Raw genomic sequence first — 19010 nt, 5'->3', positions numbered from 1 at the left:
ATGCCAAGAAGTCATGGAATCAGTGCACACGAGGGCGCTGCTTCAGACTACTTGTTGTTAATATGCCAAATGCTGTTGTCATTCTTTCTGTCTTGCGCGATGTTTGTTTTTAAAACAATTGGAGGGGCTTGGAGAGAGGACCCCATTAATAGACCTCCCCCACATTTCTGTCTGCGACCTTTTAGGGCCATATGGGGTCTCCTCCTCAGACAGTGTGAGCGTGGAGTTCCCCAGCTGCCTCTGATTTCCCGCCTGAGAATTGGAGGTGCCCACGACATGTGCTGTAAATGGAGACGGCACAACACAGCAAGTAGAGTCCTTAACGTGCCACAGACAGTGTTACTGTCTGCGAGTGGACCTTCTCCTGAACCCCTCACTCCACACTCATACACCACACACTGATACTCTGCAGATTTAGGGCTATTTGAGCGGGGGGTGGGACTTCCCAAATGGAGACAGGATGAACACACCTGTGGTGCCACATCACGGAGATGCAGGGACACGTTTTGGAACCACAATTAAACCGAAACAACCTCACAGTAAGCATGGAGCCTCAGACCGCCTCAGAAAAGCCAGCAAGCAATGGCACATCTCACGTAACTGACTCTGGGGCGGCCTGTCACTGAGGCGGCAGGACCCCACACACATTCCAGGGAGCAGCCGGGGACTGTGGGGGTACGGAGGGTGGAGGGACCGCAGCGCCACTGCACCTCCCCTCCCATCACAATGCCAGCAGGAAACCATTCAGTGACTAATGGGCCATTAGCAGTTTCCTGTCTGCATTGTGATGGGAGGGGTTGGTCTTAGCTGCAGGGGGCGGCTTAAGTGTTTTTATTGTTGTGCTTATGCCCCCGCAGCCCCACCCCCCCAACCAAAGTGGCACGAAAGTGGTCAGAGGAAGCCTCTGGCTTCTGTAATGTCACGTAGTACTTGTACACTACGCGACATTGCAGTCAGAATAGGCAGCACAGCACCTGACCCGCAGAACTTTCCCCACGGCAATGCGCCGCTCCACAAACTGGGGAATTTCATCCCCTCCAGAGGCTCCATGGACTAGGGCAATTGCGCCCCCCCCAGGGTTATTGCACCCCGGGCAGCTGCCCGCCTCGCTTGGGCCAAGAAACAGGGCTGTCGGCGACATCTCTTGGCATGGATGTTCAGATGTTAGGCCAGTCTCTTAGACAAGTCTTTAGGCCAGTCCGTTTGTAACCAATGAATCTCAAAGAAACCAAAACAAAGCGCAGAATCAGAAATGTAACAGGGCATACTATGATGGCTCCAGACCCCCTTGTTACACTCTTTGCTAGTGGCTATATGCAGCTAGTGAGTATGGATGAAAGATGCATCTAAAGTGCCAAAGGACGCTGTAATATCTACTCAGCCTCCTGGACTTGGGAAGGGCAGGGGTCAATAGTGACCCTTCCCATGTCTCATCCTCTACCAGTCGCACATCTAAAGAGTCTATAGCGCCTGCTAATATCCCCTCCCTGCTGTGGCTGGCCACCTATGTCCCATTATGCTCGTTGACAAACACAGTGCAATGCAATAAGATGAAAGATGTTCCACAACCCCCTGGGAGAGACGTTCTACTACGCCGAACTTCCAATAGCGTACGAAAAGCGAAAGCAAGAGGGAAAGCAGGGAATACTTAAATGCGGGACAGAAAACGTATTGGGGACAGTCCCGCAAAATTTGGATGGTTGCCAGTGGCGCCCTAATACATGACTAAAAATTACAATTGTTTAACAATCGCCACACCGGCTAAGGTGCGTCTGAAGAGGCCGTCGATAAAGTACCATGGCGAAAGCATTTTTACCAAAAGCAATGTCTTGCCTTTCTGCCTGATCATAACATGGCCGATTTTATTTGTTTGCGTCCCCGCCTACACGCTCTGCCTGAGATGCGCGCACCGCCCCATGAGAAGACATTACAGGAAAAGGTGTCAGCAGGTCTCACGTGCTTCCAGTGACGTCACCCTCACATGACTTGCAGTCGCTTCTATAGACCAGCAGCTGAGACGCTTTGGCCTTCCGTCTAGTTACTGAGTTGTGACAGTGCTGCCCGGAGGGCAACGGTATCCCGCGGCGTCTTCTTCACCAGCACCCGTGAACCCTGCTCAACATCCCGCCGTAGGCGTGCGTTGAACCCTGCCGGTTCCCGTTCTTAGACTTCAGAGCTGACATGGCGATCGGCAGTTTCCGGCGGTGGGCACTGGCCACCCTCATACTCGGTGAGTACTGTCAAATCTCAACCTTTAATCATTTCTCGGGAGTAGGACGTTAGTAGTTGGATAAAAGTGGTGGATGCTGATGGTGCAGACGTGAGTCAGGCCTGAGACTGGGCAACGTCTTACTTCCGGGTTTGAGGGACAGAGACGTCCAGTGTGATATACACTTAATGGTTGTATATTGCCTGTTTTCGCTTCCAAAAAGTAAAATCCATATACTTAACAGAGCTGCTTTTGATTTAGCAGCTGTTGGTGCGTGGGCTGTGATTCTTCTCGCAATCTGTTGTAACTCTGCCCCACTGGTGTAAGCCTTTGAACCTGATGTGTACTTTACGTTTCCGTCAAGTATTTGGAAGGCTCATGTGACATCAGGAATCCTAAAATGTGTCCTTACAGAAACGAGCGTTAAAGGAAGGCATGACGCAGCCCGCTCACCAGAAAGCTTATTCCGCCCTTTGTGAATCTCTTCGCCTTTCTCCCGCAATAACTATGCATCTAGAAATAAAATAAGCACACACACTCCCCCCACGTCCATTATGTATTGCACGGTTCTTGTACAACTATAATGAATGCCGTGTGTCAATTGCATTTTGGAAGGGACTGAAAGAGATTATACAACGGAGGCTTGACTTTTTATAACCTATTAAGGGTGGAGCAGTGTTATCTCTAGACGTCAATGTTGAATGGCGTATAAACAAACTTCAAACGGCCTCAAGGGTCGACGCCCAAGAGCACTGATTGTGTCCGTGTAAAGATTAGTAAACACGTGCCAGTTCCGTGAATGTGTCACTTGACGTTTTAACCGAGCCCGTGGAGCGCGATTGACGTTGCCCTGAATTGATAAATATGGCGTCTAGTTAGCTTTTTGCATTGTAAGCCGTCTAGTTAGCTTTTTGCATTGTACGCAAGTTCGGTTATGGTTGATGCACTGAGGTGACTAACTATATAGCTTATGTGCTGGACCTTATTCTAAGTTTTACACTGTGCACTGAATGATTTGTGGGTAATTCCGATTTCTGCAAAAAACAAAGCAGTGAAGGCTGGAAGGTTTGGAATTAATCTTAGTATTGCTCTTGGCAACCCTCCAGACCATCGTTATTCGCCTGCCAAGCCATTCCAGAAGGGGGAAGACAACATTGCTCCCTCCCACCTCAAAAGGGACAGTGAAGCCCCAACTGCTAGGCTACATCCCTTCTGCACGAGACCACAAGCATCCCCAGACATGTTTGGCCTTTTTGGGCCTCATCAGTGAGGAGTAGCTTGGGTCTCTAGGCCCAGCAGGCACGGGGCCCTGCCATAGTTTCATGTACGCCATGGTCTTGTAAAATGATTTTGCCAACAGTGCCAAAGGTTTCTCTTTGTAAAATCAGGATCATAAAAATAAAAAAAATGATTAAGCTGCTTTACTTAGGCTGACCGTATTCTGAGCATGTTGCCAATGCCAACCCATTACATTGCGGTTTGACTTTCTTGTATTTCCTATTTGTTACGTCTGTCATCTATAGCTACCCTTATCTATCTAATCTGATACTTATATTTCTTTAAAGGGCATTGGAAATATAAGCAAGGCTAAACTTTTAAAATCATTTAAGACTTACCTGTTTTTTGTGTTGGGTAATATTTGTATAGCGGCCACTGGAATTAGTATGTCCTCGAACCGTTTTGGTGAATGAACGCCCTTTGGAAGACCTTAGTCTTTGAACTGTAATGAAAGGATTGGTAAAATGCGTGCATGCGTTTTTTGCCAATTTGAAGGAAGGCAGAGAATAGCTAGGTCTCTAACAGCAGCCCATATTGCAAAGACGAGAGTATGGGTCCTGTGTCAAAAGTTTAGTTTGCAGCTGGACTGACGGACTTGGCAGTATTCTGTGTGTTGCGGTGCTCAAGGGTGATGTAGGTCTAGAGCATGGTATTAATGAAATGGCACATCTCAAAAGCAAGTGGTATCCGGCTATGGGACTGGCTGGACTCTATTTTTCATGGGACTAGGCTGTGTTCTTTGGGTTGCAGCACACACAGGTGGGGTGAAGTAGGTCTGAAGCATTAGTTTTAGTCGGTTATGTGATCTTACCGGCGGAAAATTCAGTGGTACTTTTCATCGTGCCCAATTTTTGAGGGAACCCCCATCCTGATTTTTCTATCCTTACAACCCCATCCCAAACCATTTTAAGTCCTTAACCCACTAGCCTATAGGAGTGCTATCTTCCTCCTAACTGACTCCCATGTGCATCTGATTCCCCACGAAAGGCGGCCAGGTTAGAAGTAGAGTTGGGCATGAGATCCTACGAACTGCAAGGCTGCTGAGGGGAAAGCCATGTGCCTTCGTGAAGGCAAGGCCGTTGTCTACGCAGCAGATGGCTACTGGGAGGGACTTCCAGATGGTGGATGCCTGTACCTAAGGGTTGATTTGGTCACTGGAATAACGAAGTGCTGAGCCTGATCTGAGGTTTTGTTAGGCCTGTATCGGATACATTTATGCTGTAGGCATTGTGGTCCTTTGTTGTGAAAGGCTTGATGGGTGATGCACATCCCCGTGAAGGATTGCTGCCCGATCGGAAGCCAGTGAAGGTGACAGAGAGTGGGGAATGTGTTCTCTGGGGCATAAGGCTAGGAGGAGCTGGGCGGCAGTGTTTTGTAGGTTTTCTTAACTGCAATGTGCTTGTCCCTAGGTATAGGCCGGGAGCATAGTCTTGGCTGGAAAGGATGATGGCAACGGTGACTGTGTGGGAATGTCGGGTAAGGGAAAAAGGCGACTAAGGATGCATATGTGTAGGTAACAGCATTTTTAACAGAGTTGAGATGTGACCGGGTCATGTCAGCATCCATAATGTAGGTTTTTTTTCTTTCTTTTTTTTACTTTGGTGGGAGTTCGGCCTAGGTAGAGCCGCTAGGGGTTTGTGGAGGGAAGAGGGGTGTCTTCCCATATAGCATGATCTCGGTTTTGCCTGGATTGAGTAGGAGATTGGCCGTCATTCAGCGTTCAATCTCTGAGAGGCAGGTTGGGAGATTGGATGAGGTAGATGTGGTGCTATTTGGATTTTTGAAGATTTTGCTGTTGTCTGTGTAACTGTAGCATGATAGACCGTAGGATGGAATGAGCTGGGTAGCGGGCTCAGGTACAGGTTAAGGAGGAGCGGGATGAGAATGGCACCTTGCAGTACTTTGTGGGTGACTGGGAGGGTAGCTGAGGAAGAACGGAGTCCTGTCTACTATTTCAGATCTGTTGTAGAAGGAAGATATCCAATTCAGAGCTGTATCCCCGATGCCGAGGGTATGTAGTCTCTTGGGAGGATAGAGTGGTCCATGGCATTGAGCGCTGTTGAGAGGGCTAGTAGGATTAGGTTGCGCAGTCTTTCTTTTAAGATTCTCACAGATGGAGTAGGCAGGACTCTGTTCCTGTTAATGTTCTGAAGCCAGATTAGACTGAGTCGTGGATCTAGTTTGATTCTGAGATGAGGCATGAGTAAGGCAGTGAGTTATTGGTATTAAAGTACATTGACCAGTTAGGTTATATGTTCACATCTCAATCGTGCTGATTAGGAATGCATTTTGGTTCCTAGGTGCCATCACTTGATCTAGAAGATGGCTTTTGGCTTAGATTTATTTTTTGAGACCAGTTTTACTAGGCGGGTGAAGGGGTAAGATTATTTGTAGGAGAAAATATTTAACTGAAGGTGTTTCAGAGGGGCATATATTAAGTCACCCGAGTTCTGCCATAACCTCCCAACATGGGTAACAATCCTTCCTAGCAGTTACTGTCTCCACGTATCAAATTGCAGGGCATGTATGAGCCCCTAAAAGTGACTAAGTGGAAGACCACTTTTTTTCTTATCAACATTTGAAATTAGTTCAATCAAAAAGCAGTAATAAAACCAACGCCATGCAAGGCACATACTGAACATCTGAACTATTCTAGGAATAGCATGTTGGGAACAGTTTTGGCCACACTCCCTGGGGTGTGAGATGAGACTTTGCTCCACCCCCCCATCTGCCATTCAATCCCTCCATGATTGTTACTTCGATATGTGCTTTTTGAACCTCGTGAAATTACTCCGAGACTTTGTAACAGAACTGTTGGGAGAATTGGGAGGGTGGGGATGACCTCTGAAGAGGATACTTATTAACACTGAAAAAGGGAAAAGCAAGCCAATCCAATGGGCTGTATGTGCTGATATGTCCGAGACCCATTTTTCCCAAAATTTTGAAATAAATATGATCCAGATTTTTTTAGTGAGTAAAGAGGTAGTCCCATTCCCAGTGTGGAGTATTTTTCATATGAGTTTAACAATGTTTTCACTGTAAACCCGAAATGTATTATTTCTTTCCACCTAGTTATTCATACACATTAAAAGGTTCTTTTTTACTGCTTCAAATCTTGGAATAATAGAAGTTTTTTCCTGTTGCACTATGCCTACTATTGGTCCAAACATATGCATGGAGGTTTGTGGGTGAAATCTGGGGGGCATGCTCCTGTGTTAGTTTTCTGTATTTGGTTGCTAGTATTTTTACTCCCAATTTTAAGGGAGTAAAAGTGGCGGCTGCGGGAGTGTGAGACCACAAACATTTACATATACACAGCATGTGACCGGTGGAAGCTCACACAGTCTAACTTATGTGAATGCATCTAAGGAAAAATAGCAGACGGGCCACTGTATAGACCCACCGCAAGCAAGGGTGGGTGATGGAGATGGATTAGTCTAACTTGTCTCAAATTAAGAGACCTGTGGTGCTCACTCACAACAGAGCCAACCCTGGAGGTTGATGTACGCTAGGGCTTGGCGATACATCGAGTTTTGGAGCTATATCGCTATATTTTCAAAATAGATAAGAGAATATAGTTAACATTATTAAATATTCTATTTATATTTTGATATTTACACAACTGTGTAGTCTCAAACAGGACGAGGAGCCCTGTATTGCAGTTTTATTTTATTCAATGTCTTATAAATAAAGATGTTTGGGATATCTCGCATGTAGTTGGCAGCTTACAACTGCATTTAACTCACATAATCAATATCGTATATCTCCATTGAACCCAAAAATATTCAGATTTATCTCCCAGCCCTAATGCCCGTACACGCTTTTCTCCTACCCGTGAACCTTAAAGTTCAGCTGGAATCCACAGCAGCTTACCAAGGGCTGTTGGCCTATCCAGGTTCATATTAAGGATGTAATGCCGTCCATTTGCATTATAGCTTGCAGCGCAGAGGCTAATGGACGATGACTGCCAGCCTAACTGGAAGAGAGCAAAAAATGCATAACTCTCAAATACGAGATTGGTCAGAACAAGAATCTGTCTTCACGTCTGTATACTGAATGACCCCCCTCAGCCAAGGCTCCACTTCCAAGTCAGAGGTACACTACACTGGTAAATTGCCATCAAACTGCCCTTTGGCTTAAACCGGAAGTGGTCTACTTGTCAAAGGTGGGGCCCCTCTTCCCCCTTACAGTACTCTCCTGCCCACCTGGGGAGAGCTTCTATACTGTCACTAGACACCTCAACCTGCTGAAATTCAGCAAATAGCTGTACAAACACAAAAAATACCATATAAGAAAGCGAAGATGTCAGGTTGAAGAGGAGCAACAGTTAACAAAAGCAGGAAGGAGTCTCGGCCTTTGGCAAAATCAGAGAAGCACAGGTACTATTAGGAGCTCACAATCTACGATATGGTTCGTGTGGCTCCGGCATAATGATCACCATGGCTATAAACACATGGCAACCTCTTATTTAACTAGATACATGTGACTGAGAAGAGTTCACTGTACTCTTGTAGAGTTCCTCAAAAGGGAAACTCGCATTTACAGGGAAGTGAACAAAACAATTCAGGACTTCAACACCCCGTACCAATATGAAACAGCGCTTGCAACAAGTCACATTGTGTACACATGAAATAAAAACAGCAGCCAAACCACATGTAGTCTAAATTTAGTGTTGAATTCGTAAGGCCCAACAAACTGAACTTTTTTTGATCCAAACATCACCTAGGCGAGAAAGCTTACATGAGGGTTTGACACTGCTATGGTTTCTAGGGCTAAATTGGCAGGTTCCTCCTATGATTGCAAAACAGAGGGGGGTGGTGGGGGGGGCCCATGACTTGTTTTTGGGTGGATGGCCCCTGGGAGACTCTCAACCAAGTCTTTAGCTCACTGTCCTTTTCACAGAGAAGAAATTTCCTCGCATATCTTTTTTAAAAAACTTTTATTTTTTATTTTATCGGTTTATCGTAACCCTTTAAAATGTTAGACAATACACAAACAAAACAAATTTGTCTTATACACACTCCTGAGAAAACCCCTCCGACCGGCTTTGTGACCCGATCACTACCTTCATTGCTCGTCAACTAAAGGCAAGCTTAAACGATTTTCAATTATCGTTAAGAAGCGGGTCAGTGGCAGTAACCGTTTCATGTCAGAACCTTGAAACATGTAGGCCCACCATCCGTCTGCACAGAGGGAGGGATGATTTAGGCTCCAAGGTCCCAGATGGATTGTTCTTTCTGATCGGAGCTTAGAGCAAAATAGCACTAAATGCGTGAGGGTTTCCTTGTCTTGAGTACAAAACCTGCACATTGGGTTTACAGTTTTGTTACATTTCCATGCGCACAGCCGTTCCTTAGTTTTGAATGTGTTTACGCAACATCATAAACAACCTTTGGGCTTGAGGATCTGGAAACTGCTCGATGTAGCATTGTGGCGTATTGAATGCCCGAGTTTCAAGAGGCACCTCGCTCATAATTTTTGCAGCGGCTCGTTGCGTACAAGTTTGGTGCCAGTCAGCACGCCAGATTTTTAGTTTTGCGGCATTCGGATTGTCTTGAAGCATATCGAGGCTGATTCCGTGTTCTTTCAGGATCTCTTCGCATCTCTTGATCCACAATGACACCATGCTTCTGTTCGTAGGTGTTGGACAATTAAAAATGTTAAATTGTGTTATTGCTCGCGATAGTGAGTTTTGCAAAACAAACTCGACGCACTCCCAGCAAACCTTAGCGTGGAGCGATATGAGCGACAGTTCGTATCTCACGCACGCTGTCATGATTCCCTTTGGGAGAGCCAGTGCCTTAGACTAGAAACAGTTCTCTAGTGACAACCATGTTTCATGTGCACAGCCCAATGCATTTTCAGCGCTGTATAGCAAGACTGGGATTACTTTTTGTTGATAAAAAGCCAACAGTGGTTTTATTGAAAATTTCCTGAATTTCTTTCGCATGATCACGGCTTGACTTGGCAATTGTCTGCATTTCCTTTGGGTTTCAGCGATCCATGGAACATCATTAATGGATGAGTTTATTAGCATTCCAAGGTATTTTATACTCTTGAGATGTCTGTATTAGGTCCCGACCCAGGAACCATTTCAGTTTTTTTCACGCTTTGACCATTCAAGTTCTTGAGCACTAGGATTTCGCATTTTTTTGTTTATCAAGAGTTGGGTGGATGCAACGCATTGGCAGACAGCGTTCAGTTTTCTTTGTAAACCGACAGGTGTTGCGTCCATCAGGACCAAGTCGTCGGCATACAGGAGCCAGCTTAGGTGTGAGTTAGTTACTTTTGGTGGAAAAGAGTTTACGGAGTCTATTGATAGACCTATATCCGATATGAACAAACTGAATATTGCATCAGTTGGGGACAGCCTCGTTTTACACCTTTTTTTTTTTTTATAGGTTTTAATTGGTGCAGACAGGGTTCCTGATCGATGGAGCTGGATTTTTATTGAAGTTTCAGTGTGAAGTTCTCGAATGGCTGCTATTAAATCCGCTGGGCATCCCCAGCTTTGGAGTTTAAACCACAAGAGTGACCAGTCGATGGTATCAAACGCATATGAAAAGTCAATGAAGGCCAAGTAGACTTTTGTGTTTGATTTTATCGCCTCCATTTCGGATCAGATTCAATAGTAGCAAGTTTAGCGAGCAGCCCACCTGTTTTACGAACCCAGATTGCCTATTGTCTAAGTGGTTTGATTTGACTGCCCAGGTTACCAGTTTTTGTTGCAACATTGTGGTGTAGATTTTCCCTAATACGTCCAACAATGCGACTGGACGATAGTTTCTAGGGCATGTTCTGTCCCCCTTCTTAAATATCGGGACAATAACTGCAGACTTCCCGGATTTTGGGGTTCTGCCGCACCTAGTTATTCTGTCGAATAAGGCTACACATTAAACTGCCCATGAATCTGGCTGCTGTTTGATGGTAAAATTGGTGAGGCCATCCGGGCCCGGGGCTCGCAAATTTGTTTTGCATTCTTGGTTATTGACACTATCATCTTTCAGGAAGGTCAAGGCCCACGGTTTAGAAGATGACTCTACTGGGTCACTTAGGTGTTCATTTGCTTTGTATAGATCTTCGAAATGCACTATGCAAGCTGATTCTGAGACCATGCATGACTGCAGAGCTGTTTGAGGAGCTTGCGAGTTGTTAATGAGGCTCCAAAAATCCCTCCTATTTTTGTTTTTTAATGTTGCTAGCATTTGTTCCGCATCGTTTTCTAACGAGGCATGCTTGTGAAGCTTTAGCCCGTTCTTAGATCTTTGCTTCACAGCCTTTTTGTTTTTTTTGGTCCAGTTTACGAGCGTCAACATCTAAAAGCTGGGTTCTCCTAAGTGCAGCTCACATCATGCGTTTTTGTTTAAGGATCTCTAGGTCAAAGCAATGTGCCCGAACCATATTTAAATGTTTTAGGCCGACCTTTTTTGATTTGAATTGCGTCAATAGCTGGTCATATTCGAGATTTGCACTGATTTGAGAGTACTGGTTGGTCAAGGTGTTAACTTCACACTCGTCTAATCTTAAGCGTATTGTTAGATTCGACCAGGATTCTGTGACCCCACGTTTGAGTTACTCGTCTAATCTTAAGCGTATTGTTAGATTCGACCAGGATTCTGTGACCCCACGTTTGAGTTTGAGCGTTTGCAGTTGTTGCAAATTTCATAAGTAGCATATCATGATTGCCGTTTGGTGTTTTACAGACTTTCGAGTTTATCCTTGGGTGTAGAGCTTCAGACACAAACATGTAGTCTATGGTTGAAGATTAGTCGGCACAAGGCCACGTGGGTGTAGTCGGCACGAGGCCACGTGGGTGTTGGTGGTGTATCATTCCGGATGTTTCCAATCAACATTTGGAAGTTTCATAGACTCATTTCATTTGACCATGCCTGTGCCATTGTTTGTCTCTGGTTTTGAATGCTTGAAGAGGTCGATGTTTAAGTCCCCACAGAGAATTATCTTCGCCCATCCTACGGCTTCCACCCTACGGTCAAGTAGCACTGATATCTGGTCAATGTATTCTTGCTTTCCCGCTCTTAGATGGTTCCAATACAAGTTCAGTATTGTGGTCTGGTCTGTGCTCATATGTGGGCCCAACCTTTCAATAGAGGTCTCTTGGATAAGAGTTTATGATCCGGCAACCCGAGGATCTTCTGCCCATAGTTATCATGCCTGCCATCGGGCGCCCTTTTTGTGATTTATTTTATTTATTTATTTTTTTATTGCCGGATTTAGTGCGACCTTAAACTCCGATATTACCGGCATGTCACTTAACCATGTTTCTTGTAGACACGCGATGTGGAGACCGTCTAGCCAAGTTGAGTTGAACAAGTGTGTGAAGCCTCTTGTGTTCCAAGAGGCTAAACTGCACACTTGTGAGTTCTCGACTTCCTGGCGTTGGGATTCATGTCTAAAGCCCCTGCCAACCATTGCCACTCGTTGTTTATCGAGGGGGAGGTTGACATTTTTGTTCCCTCCTCGTTGTTAACAGATGTTCCATTCTTTTTTATTGTGATTCTTATTTGAGCATTTTGACCATCGAGTACACCTACACAATCGCTCGTAGAAGATTGAGGCGACCTCAGGGGAGACTGATTTTTCGCATTTTCGGTCGGTTCCTTCGGACTTCCATGAATGTCCTTGTGAGTCCATCCCCACAGGACCTCTCCCTGGTTCCGGTGCCAGTGATGGTTTCATGGACACAGCCCTTTGGAGTGCCAAGTTTCCGTTGGTAGCAGGTCGTGACAACTCGGGCGCTGTAAACTTGTAGACATCGAACCCCAGTGAAAACAACACTACATTGGCCTCAAGAATGGTTGCTGCGATTAACGACGAAGTTAGGTGGAGCACCACCTTGTCGTCCTTCCCTTCTTCTGGAAACTCCTCAATTTTTAAGTCGTTTAAGTCGTTTGAGGTAATGGCCTGTAGGCTTGGTACGAAGTGGAGTAGCTTGATTAGGTTTCATCGATTTTAAGGTCAAGTTGTCATTCGACTCCAAGCTCTCGATTTTTAGCTTGTGGACGACGCTCATGTTCGGGACTGGCTTCGAGAGGCTTGCTTTAGGCTTTTGAAAGCGTCTTTCCGCTGCAAGACCTTGCATCTTCGTCCTGATTGTTATCTGATAACTCGGCATTGGCAGATTTAATCAACTGCACGTGTGGACCATTTAAGTTTTCTGGTTTAGCAGTTTTGACAGGAGTTAGCCCATGGCTTCCCAGGTCTGGTTGCTTGAAGGTTAGCTAGACACTGCGTTCTCTTCTCATGCATTGTTATAAATGCCGGACTGAGTAAGGGTGGAGGCTGTGCTTGGTTAGTGTCCAATTCTTCAATGATGTAACAGGTTCTTTCATATGACTCACATTCTGTTCTGGGTATTCTGCGGCAATCCTCGTCAGAACGGGGTTGGCTTGAGTCGGGGTTTTCTAAAACTATTATGGCTTCCGGCTGTTCGATCCCATCCATGTTGGGCCCCAAAATTGTTTGCTTCCCCATATTCTTTTGTGCTTTTGCATAAATTTGTTGATTTGTCAAGATCCACATATTCCCGGTCATCATGTTGACAGGTCAAGGAGCTCAGGCGGTATAGCGTCCAATGGTGTTGTGACTTTCACTCGGAGATGCTTTGAGGATGTTGAATTTAGGTCACCTTGCATTTGACTTTTGTTTAGCGGTGCAGGACCCGTGGTTGGTTTGTTATTGTCAGTAGACACTATTTGGAACCACTTTAATGTTCCGCAAGAACTTCCGAGCTCCATTTAGTGTTATTCCTCCCCTTTTGGTTCTTTGATTTCTTAACAGCTTGTTTTAGGTTGCAATTTCTCTGAATTGCTTGAGTTTTGTGACCCGCCAATAAAAATTGAGTATACATTTGGCTGACCCGCTACAGGAGGTGGTGGCTCTTCTCTTGAGGCCACTTCTGGTTGAGAGTTAACTCCTGAGGTCGCTGATTGAATATCGTGACAGGCCTGATTGGCGTTACATCTTGCTTGTTCAAATGCCATATGAAATGACATGTCCGCGATGTTTGAGCTTGTGGAAGTTACAGAAGTTCGAGGTCCAGTCTTTGGTGGTGGTTGTGTGTCCTTGCTTGCTGGAACCATTGTAGCCGCGTTGTCCTTCCTTGTGTCCAGTAGGGTCCTGTCGTCCTCTAGCGGGAGACAACTCGAAGTTGTCGACTAAAAATGTTGAATTTCCAGCGGATTCAACGCACCAACTTGGGCTTGCTGACATTGTTGTGACGTATTTTGCTCAAACTCGCCTTGAGCTCTTATATTGTCGCTTGCTAAAGCTCTGGCAGTTTTAGAGTTACCTAATTGACTTGACAAAGACGATTGTGTTGCCTCATGTTTAAATAATGCAAGTGCCTCTCGGGCGACTTTAGCAAACAACCTGTTGAATTTCTTTCTATCCTCACTTAATAAATTGAAGGCTGTGTCCAATCTTTTGATTCCCTTATGTTGCTCTAAATAAGAGCAATCGCACGTTTTTTCAATTTGAATCAATTTGGAATTCATCAAAGCCACAACGGTCGTCAAGTCCTTGGTCGCTTCGTGTAAGTTCTCATAAAGTTTCATGAATGGGGCCAAGGAGATCGCCGAAGATGCCATTAGGAGTGCTTGGAGCTCAGTTGAGGGCAACATATCGGGCGCTTCTGCTCTAGGCGCATGCGCTTGTTGGTTGTGCCTCACTAGGAAAACAGTCCTTGGCACGCCGAATTTTAGGAAACGGACGTTCCATCAAGGATGAGTCTGAGGTGTCATTGTGCAGAGAAGCCTTGTTGTAGGACACTGTCATGACCACTGGGTTTCCCCTTAAGTCTTCCAAGTTTCCTGGTTAGCTGCATATAACTTCTGGGCTAAGGGTAGGTAGGACCCTTGGGCTATACTGCTTTAAACACTTCCTCTTGTTCCAACATTGTTGCCCTGTGGAATTCCTGGTATTGGGCTGTGCAGTCTAGTTTCTGTCACTCTTTGTATTTAAGCCCTTCCCCTTTTTGTTCCGTGCTTCGCATCTTATCTGCAATGCAGTGACTCTTACCGCGGACTGGAATTCCAGTCAAGATTTCCTCAGCACCCCTTTCATAGTTCGTAGGTTTTAGTTTCCCAGTCCAGTGTCCCTTACTTAGTAATTCCCTTGTTCACTCCCCCTTGCCTTCATTCTGCTTTCATGTATCTCCCGGTGCGTGTGAGGTGGAACTTCTAGTTGGAGAAGGAAAAAGGTGTTCGACGTTTTCCTGCTTCCGCTCACACAGCAAGTATAATTTTGAACATACTCGGGTGTTGTGGTTAAGTGCGCTGTGGCGCGTGGAATGTTTAAATAATTCTCCTCACAGGTGTGGAGTGTCGGAGCACTTGTATTTGAAAGCGTGTGAAGAGTTTTGTAACACATTGGCAATACTCGTTCCACATTAGGCGCGCATGTTTTCTGAGACATTCCTTGCTTAAAGTTTTGGAGTTGTTTATATTAGAGTACAACTTAGGAGATTTTGTGCCTTCAGTATAACGCTGGCTCAATTCTAGGTGCTTATATTTTCTGTGACATTAGGAAAGGTGTTCCAAGTTGAACAGTTTACATATCCACGGAACTCTTAGTTTGTTTGAACCAGTATTTTCATTTATTGCTATTTTCTTCAGGAAAACGGATCACATTAGGAACTTCCCTGGCATTCAGATTTAGCACCCCTGTTAGTCTCTCCTCAGTGTTAGTAATTTAGTAGTAGTACCTCACCTCATAGGTTCCTTGCGACTACAGTTCTAGGGTTCAGTAGTTTTCATCCTTTTCTGGTTGGAGTTATTGGTGGAATTTTTGTTCATTTTGCTAATTGGTATTTTCCATCACCACTCCTCTTAGCACACTGTCTATGAAGTCCTTCCTCGGTCAATCCCCTATCAGCCTCCATCTACAGAACAAGCGCCCCTGCACAGGAGCAGGATGGATAGCCCACCATATTCCAATCTAAGGTAATAGTGAGTAAAATATTGTGGGAAGAGGTAAAGAGTAATTTTTAGCTATTCCCAGCCGACCATTGAGAATTTATGTTGATTTAGTTTCCCTGTGTTTATTCTTAGATTCCTATTTAAAAGGAGATAGTGGTACTGAAAGAGAATAGGTGGGAACAACGCACCCTGAGAAGAGTGTTGTAGTTATTGGGAGTGGTGTCCCAGCAGAGTCAAAGGTAAGTGTTAGACACCTCATCTGCATCTTCAGTCAGTTTCCTGTTCGCTAATGTAAGCCTTTTTTGAGAGGTCAGATGGATGCCAGATACATCATGCCACGACTCCCCATTGGGCAAGTGTTTGTGTTTTCACACGTTTGTAGCAGACTTGTGGCCATATATCCCCAGTGGCCCCCATTAATTGGGTGTTATTTCGTTTTAAAGCTGATTTGACTTGGGATTCGACAGGTAGCTTATGTCCTTTAGACTGCTTGTTCGAGCATGCTTTGTTCATAAGCACTGTAATACGTTGTTCACAACGTCCAGTGAGTCCCTTCTTGCCGCATTTCTTATTTAGCCTAAATGCGGTTCCTTCATATTGCCATCCTGTAGACAAAGTGCCTCGTCGCCTCCAAGTCTAGACTCACGACATTGAGCCTCTAAGCTAAGACTAGGCAGGCCGAAGACATTGTCATTGTTATTGAGCGCCTGATTATGCACTTTGTGTCCCGCACTCGTTGGGAGCTCGCGCAGACCGGATCTGTTCTGCTTTTGGGTGACTCGCCAGCACACAGGGTTCGCGTAGGTTCAATTAGGTGACCAGCTGCGGGCGCGTCCACATTGTGCAGCTCAGGAGGATTGCCACTATCACCCTGCGAGGTCGCACCTCCCAAACACTGCGCATGACCACCACCAGGGGCAGCCTCCTCGGCTCCAGGGCCACTGGCCGTTGCTCAAAGCGAAGCTCCTCTCGCGTCGTTCTGTGACAAACTCCTCGCCCCGCACTCGACCGACCTCCGAGACGCTGGCTGCAGAGTCGGGAGGTGGGTGAGTGTTCATATATTTAGCGGGGAGGCGGTTCTGAGAGTTTGTTTCAACATTGTCATTCGGAATTGCTTTTAAGGAGTTCAGCAATGCCGGTGTCATCATGCTCTACAATGACACGTTCACGTTCATCAGCGGCTACCGCACGGCTGTTCTCTCCGACAGCCGCGTGTCGGACCGGCAGGCTCCAACGAATGCAGGTGCCATTAGAGGCACCATCACTGGGAGCCTCGGTTACTACATCACTATTCAGGTGTGGAACAGGCTCTAAGTTAAAATCCTCCACAGCTGAAGAACAGGAAACATAGCGGCTTACTTTAGGTGTAGATTGAGGACGCTGTGGAGCTGCAACATCAGGCGCTCCTGCGCAGTCACGTCGCTTCTGAGCACGCGTCTTCAGACCTGGAGAAGGTACTGCCGACAAATAGGCATGGCTCGCCCAATCGCCAAACGGCACCAAGTCCTCGGCCCTTTCCACCTCAGGGCTTCACGCTGCGAGGGCAACAGAGGCGGCCTTAAATAGTCAGCTGACCGGATGTTAGTTAAAGGCACACGCACCTCTGTTCCTTTTCTGTGAGTTCAGTAGGTTGTTTCTCCTTCCTTCTTCTTTCTCCTTAACACTCGCCACAGCAAAACAGCACCAAGTCCTCAGCCCTTTCCACCTCAGGGCTTCACCCTCCCAGTGTGCAAGATGTGGACCCCTTGCTCACTGTTCTTAGAGAGGCACAGCTTCACCTCACTGATGATGCCCAACTAGGCTGAAACACGTGTATGGGGTTGCTGTTGGTACTCTTGTTCAGAGGAGAATTGCCTAGTATTTTGGTGCTGGACTGCCCCTGGGCAGGACAAAGACTGATTTGCAGGGACATTCTTCTCTGTGAAAGGGACAATGAGCTTAAGACTGGGTAGAGTCTCTCCCAGGGGTTATTCACCCAAGAACAGGTCTTTGGGCTGTGTTGGTGCTGGTAGAGCGATTCCCAACCCCCCCTTGTCCTCCTATGTTTGGTTTGTTTGGATTAATTTAAACAGAGTGGTTTTGTCAATGCACTTGAGTGGGTAGACATGCATGTGAAGTGCACCACAAATGCACTTCGTCTCTAGCCACAATCCTCCTTGCACAAGTATCCTGCATGAACTCGCGCCTCAGTTGGGCACTCGGTTTATTGGTTATATTGTGCAGAGGCGGCGAGGTGGGAAATAACAAACGCACTAACTGTCCAACTCGAAGCAAAATATGCTTCAGTGACAAGTGAGTAATGGCAACTACTCCTCATAGTTCGGGTCAGCGCCCCCCTTAAGCTCTTCACTTCGCTTAGGATAATGGTGGTCATCCGTCACTCCCTCATCTGCCAATTACCAGATCACTGTTGCACGAGCGTGTGTGACATGACACAAAAGCCAGCTTTAAAGTGAAATGGAAGTTATTTTGCCGAGACCAGTGGAGTAGAGAATGCAGTTGTATCCAGTACAGCCTTTTTATGCCTTGCTAGGAGTTTGTTATGCCATGTAATCGCTTTCCACAAGAGTTATTAACTGTTTGCACAGCTCACTAACCTGCTCACTATTCTGCTTTATAATGTACTGCTCCAAGGTGTTCCACTCATCTTGCTCCCCTATGCCCAAATGTAGTCTTAATATTCTAGCTGTGGTCATTTGCTCATTGTAATTTTGCTACTGTTCTTCTCTCCCGCACTGTAGTTCTGCTCCTAGGACCCCCATTAGGATTGTCCCCTGGAGCAAATGTACTCAATTATTTGACTTTGTACCCACTGCTGCCTGCTCCTGGAGATCTTCCAGTATAATTTAGGACCAGGCACTGCATGGTGTCTGCTGCTGTGACCCCTGCCCATCTTGGGACATCTCACATTTTCGTTACCGTGTTGCACCATGACTTCAGCACTTCCAAACCAGATGGATATTCCACAGGCCCACCAAGGACTCCACTGACTGGTGCCTTCACTGTCATTTTATTCTGCACTCCAATATGTGTATCATCTTAACCCCCTCAATGGAAACATCAGAATGCACCTCTCCAATATACCTCTACAGCAGTCTATAATTTCCGCTCGACAGTAGCCTTCAGCAAGTGTCAGGTAAATTAGAAAATGTGTTTAGTGTGAATGTGGCGATCTGGCAATCGCACCACAGAAGGGGTGGCTTAAGCTTGACAAAACTTTCAAATGTGTACCCTTTGACCAACACATCCTCTCACTACAGGCACACAAGGCTCTCCTCTGGACACCGACTTCAACCAAAAAAGACTTGCACAGTACCCAGGTACTTCCAAACTGCATGCTTTGACGCATCATGTTCTCTTGCCTTTGACCCACTAGGCAAACCTTAACCCCCACGCCCTCTTTCAGATCTCCAAAGCCCCAAGAGACGGTGTCGACAGCTGCAGAACCCAGTATAAAACCCAACATGGCACACCAGCCAGAAACTGCTATACTGGCTTACATTTAAGAGGATACGTTTTCAAATCGCTAGACTGCTGTCATGTCGACACACGCACAGGAGATTTTTTACATGGTAAATTCAATGCAT

At 45.9% G+C, this 19010-nt stretch overlaps 1 protein-coding gene across 1 annotated transcript in view; it reads left to right on the top strand.

Annotated features, from left to right (window-relative positions):
* Positions 1-1954: 1954 nt before the first annotated feature.
* The window catches only part of LAMP1 (lysosomal associated membrane protein 1), a 436503-nt gene continuing 419447 nt past the window's right edge, over positions 1955-19010 (top strand). Inside the window, exon 1 of the mRNA XM_069637150.1 lies at positions 1955-2230. Within this exon, the coding sequence (XP_069493251.1) occupies positions 2182-2230 (49 nt within the window). The 5' untranslated portion in view covers positions 1955-2181. The remainder of the gene's footprint in view (positions 2231-19010) is intronic.

This window comes from Ambystoma mexicanum, chromosome 7p (genome assembly GCF_040938575.1).
Source record: "Ambystoma mexicanum isolate Mex_15411 chromosome 7p, UKY_AmexF1_1, whole genome shotgun sequence".
In the NCBI taxonomy this organism is placed as follows: domain Eukaryota; kingdom Metazoa; phylum Chordata; class Amphibia; order Caudata; family Ambystomatidae; genus Ambystoma; species Ambystoma mexicanum.
This window is presented reverse-complemented; position numbering and strand designations above follow the sequence as displayed.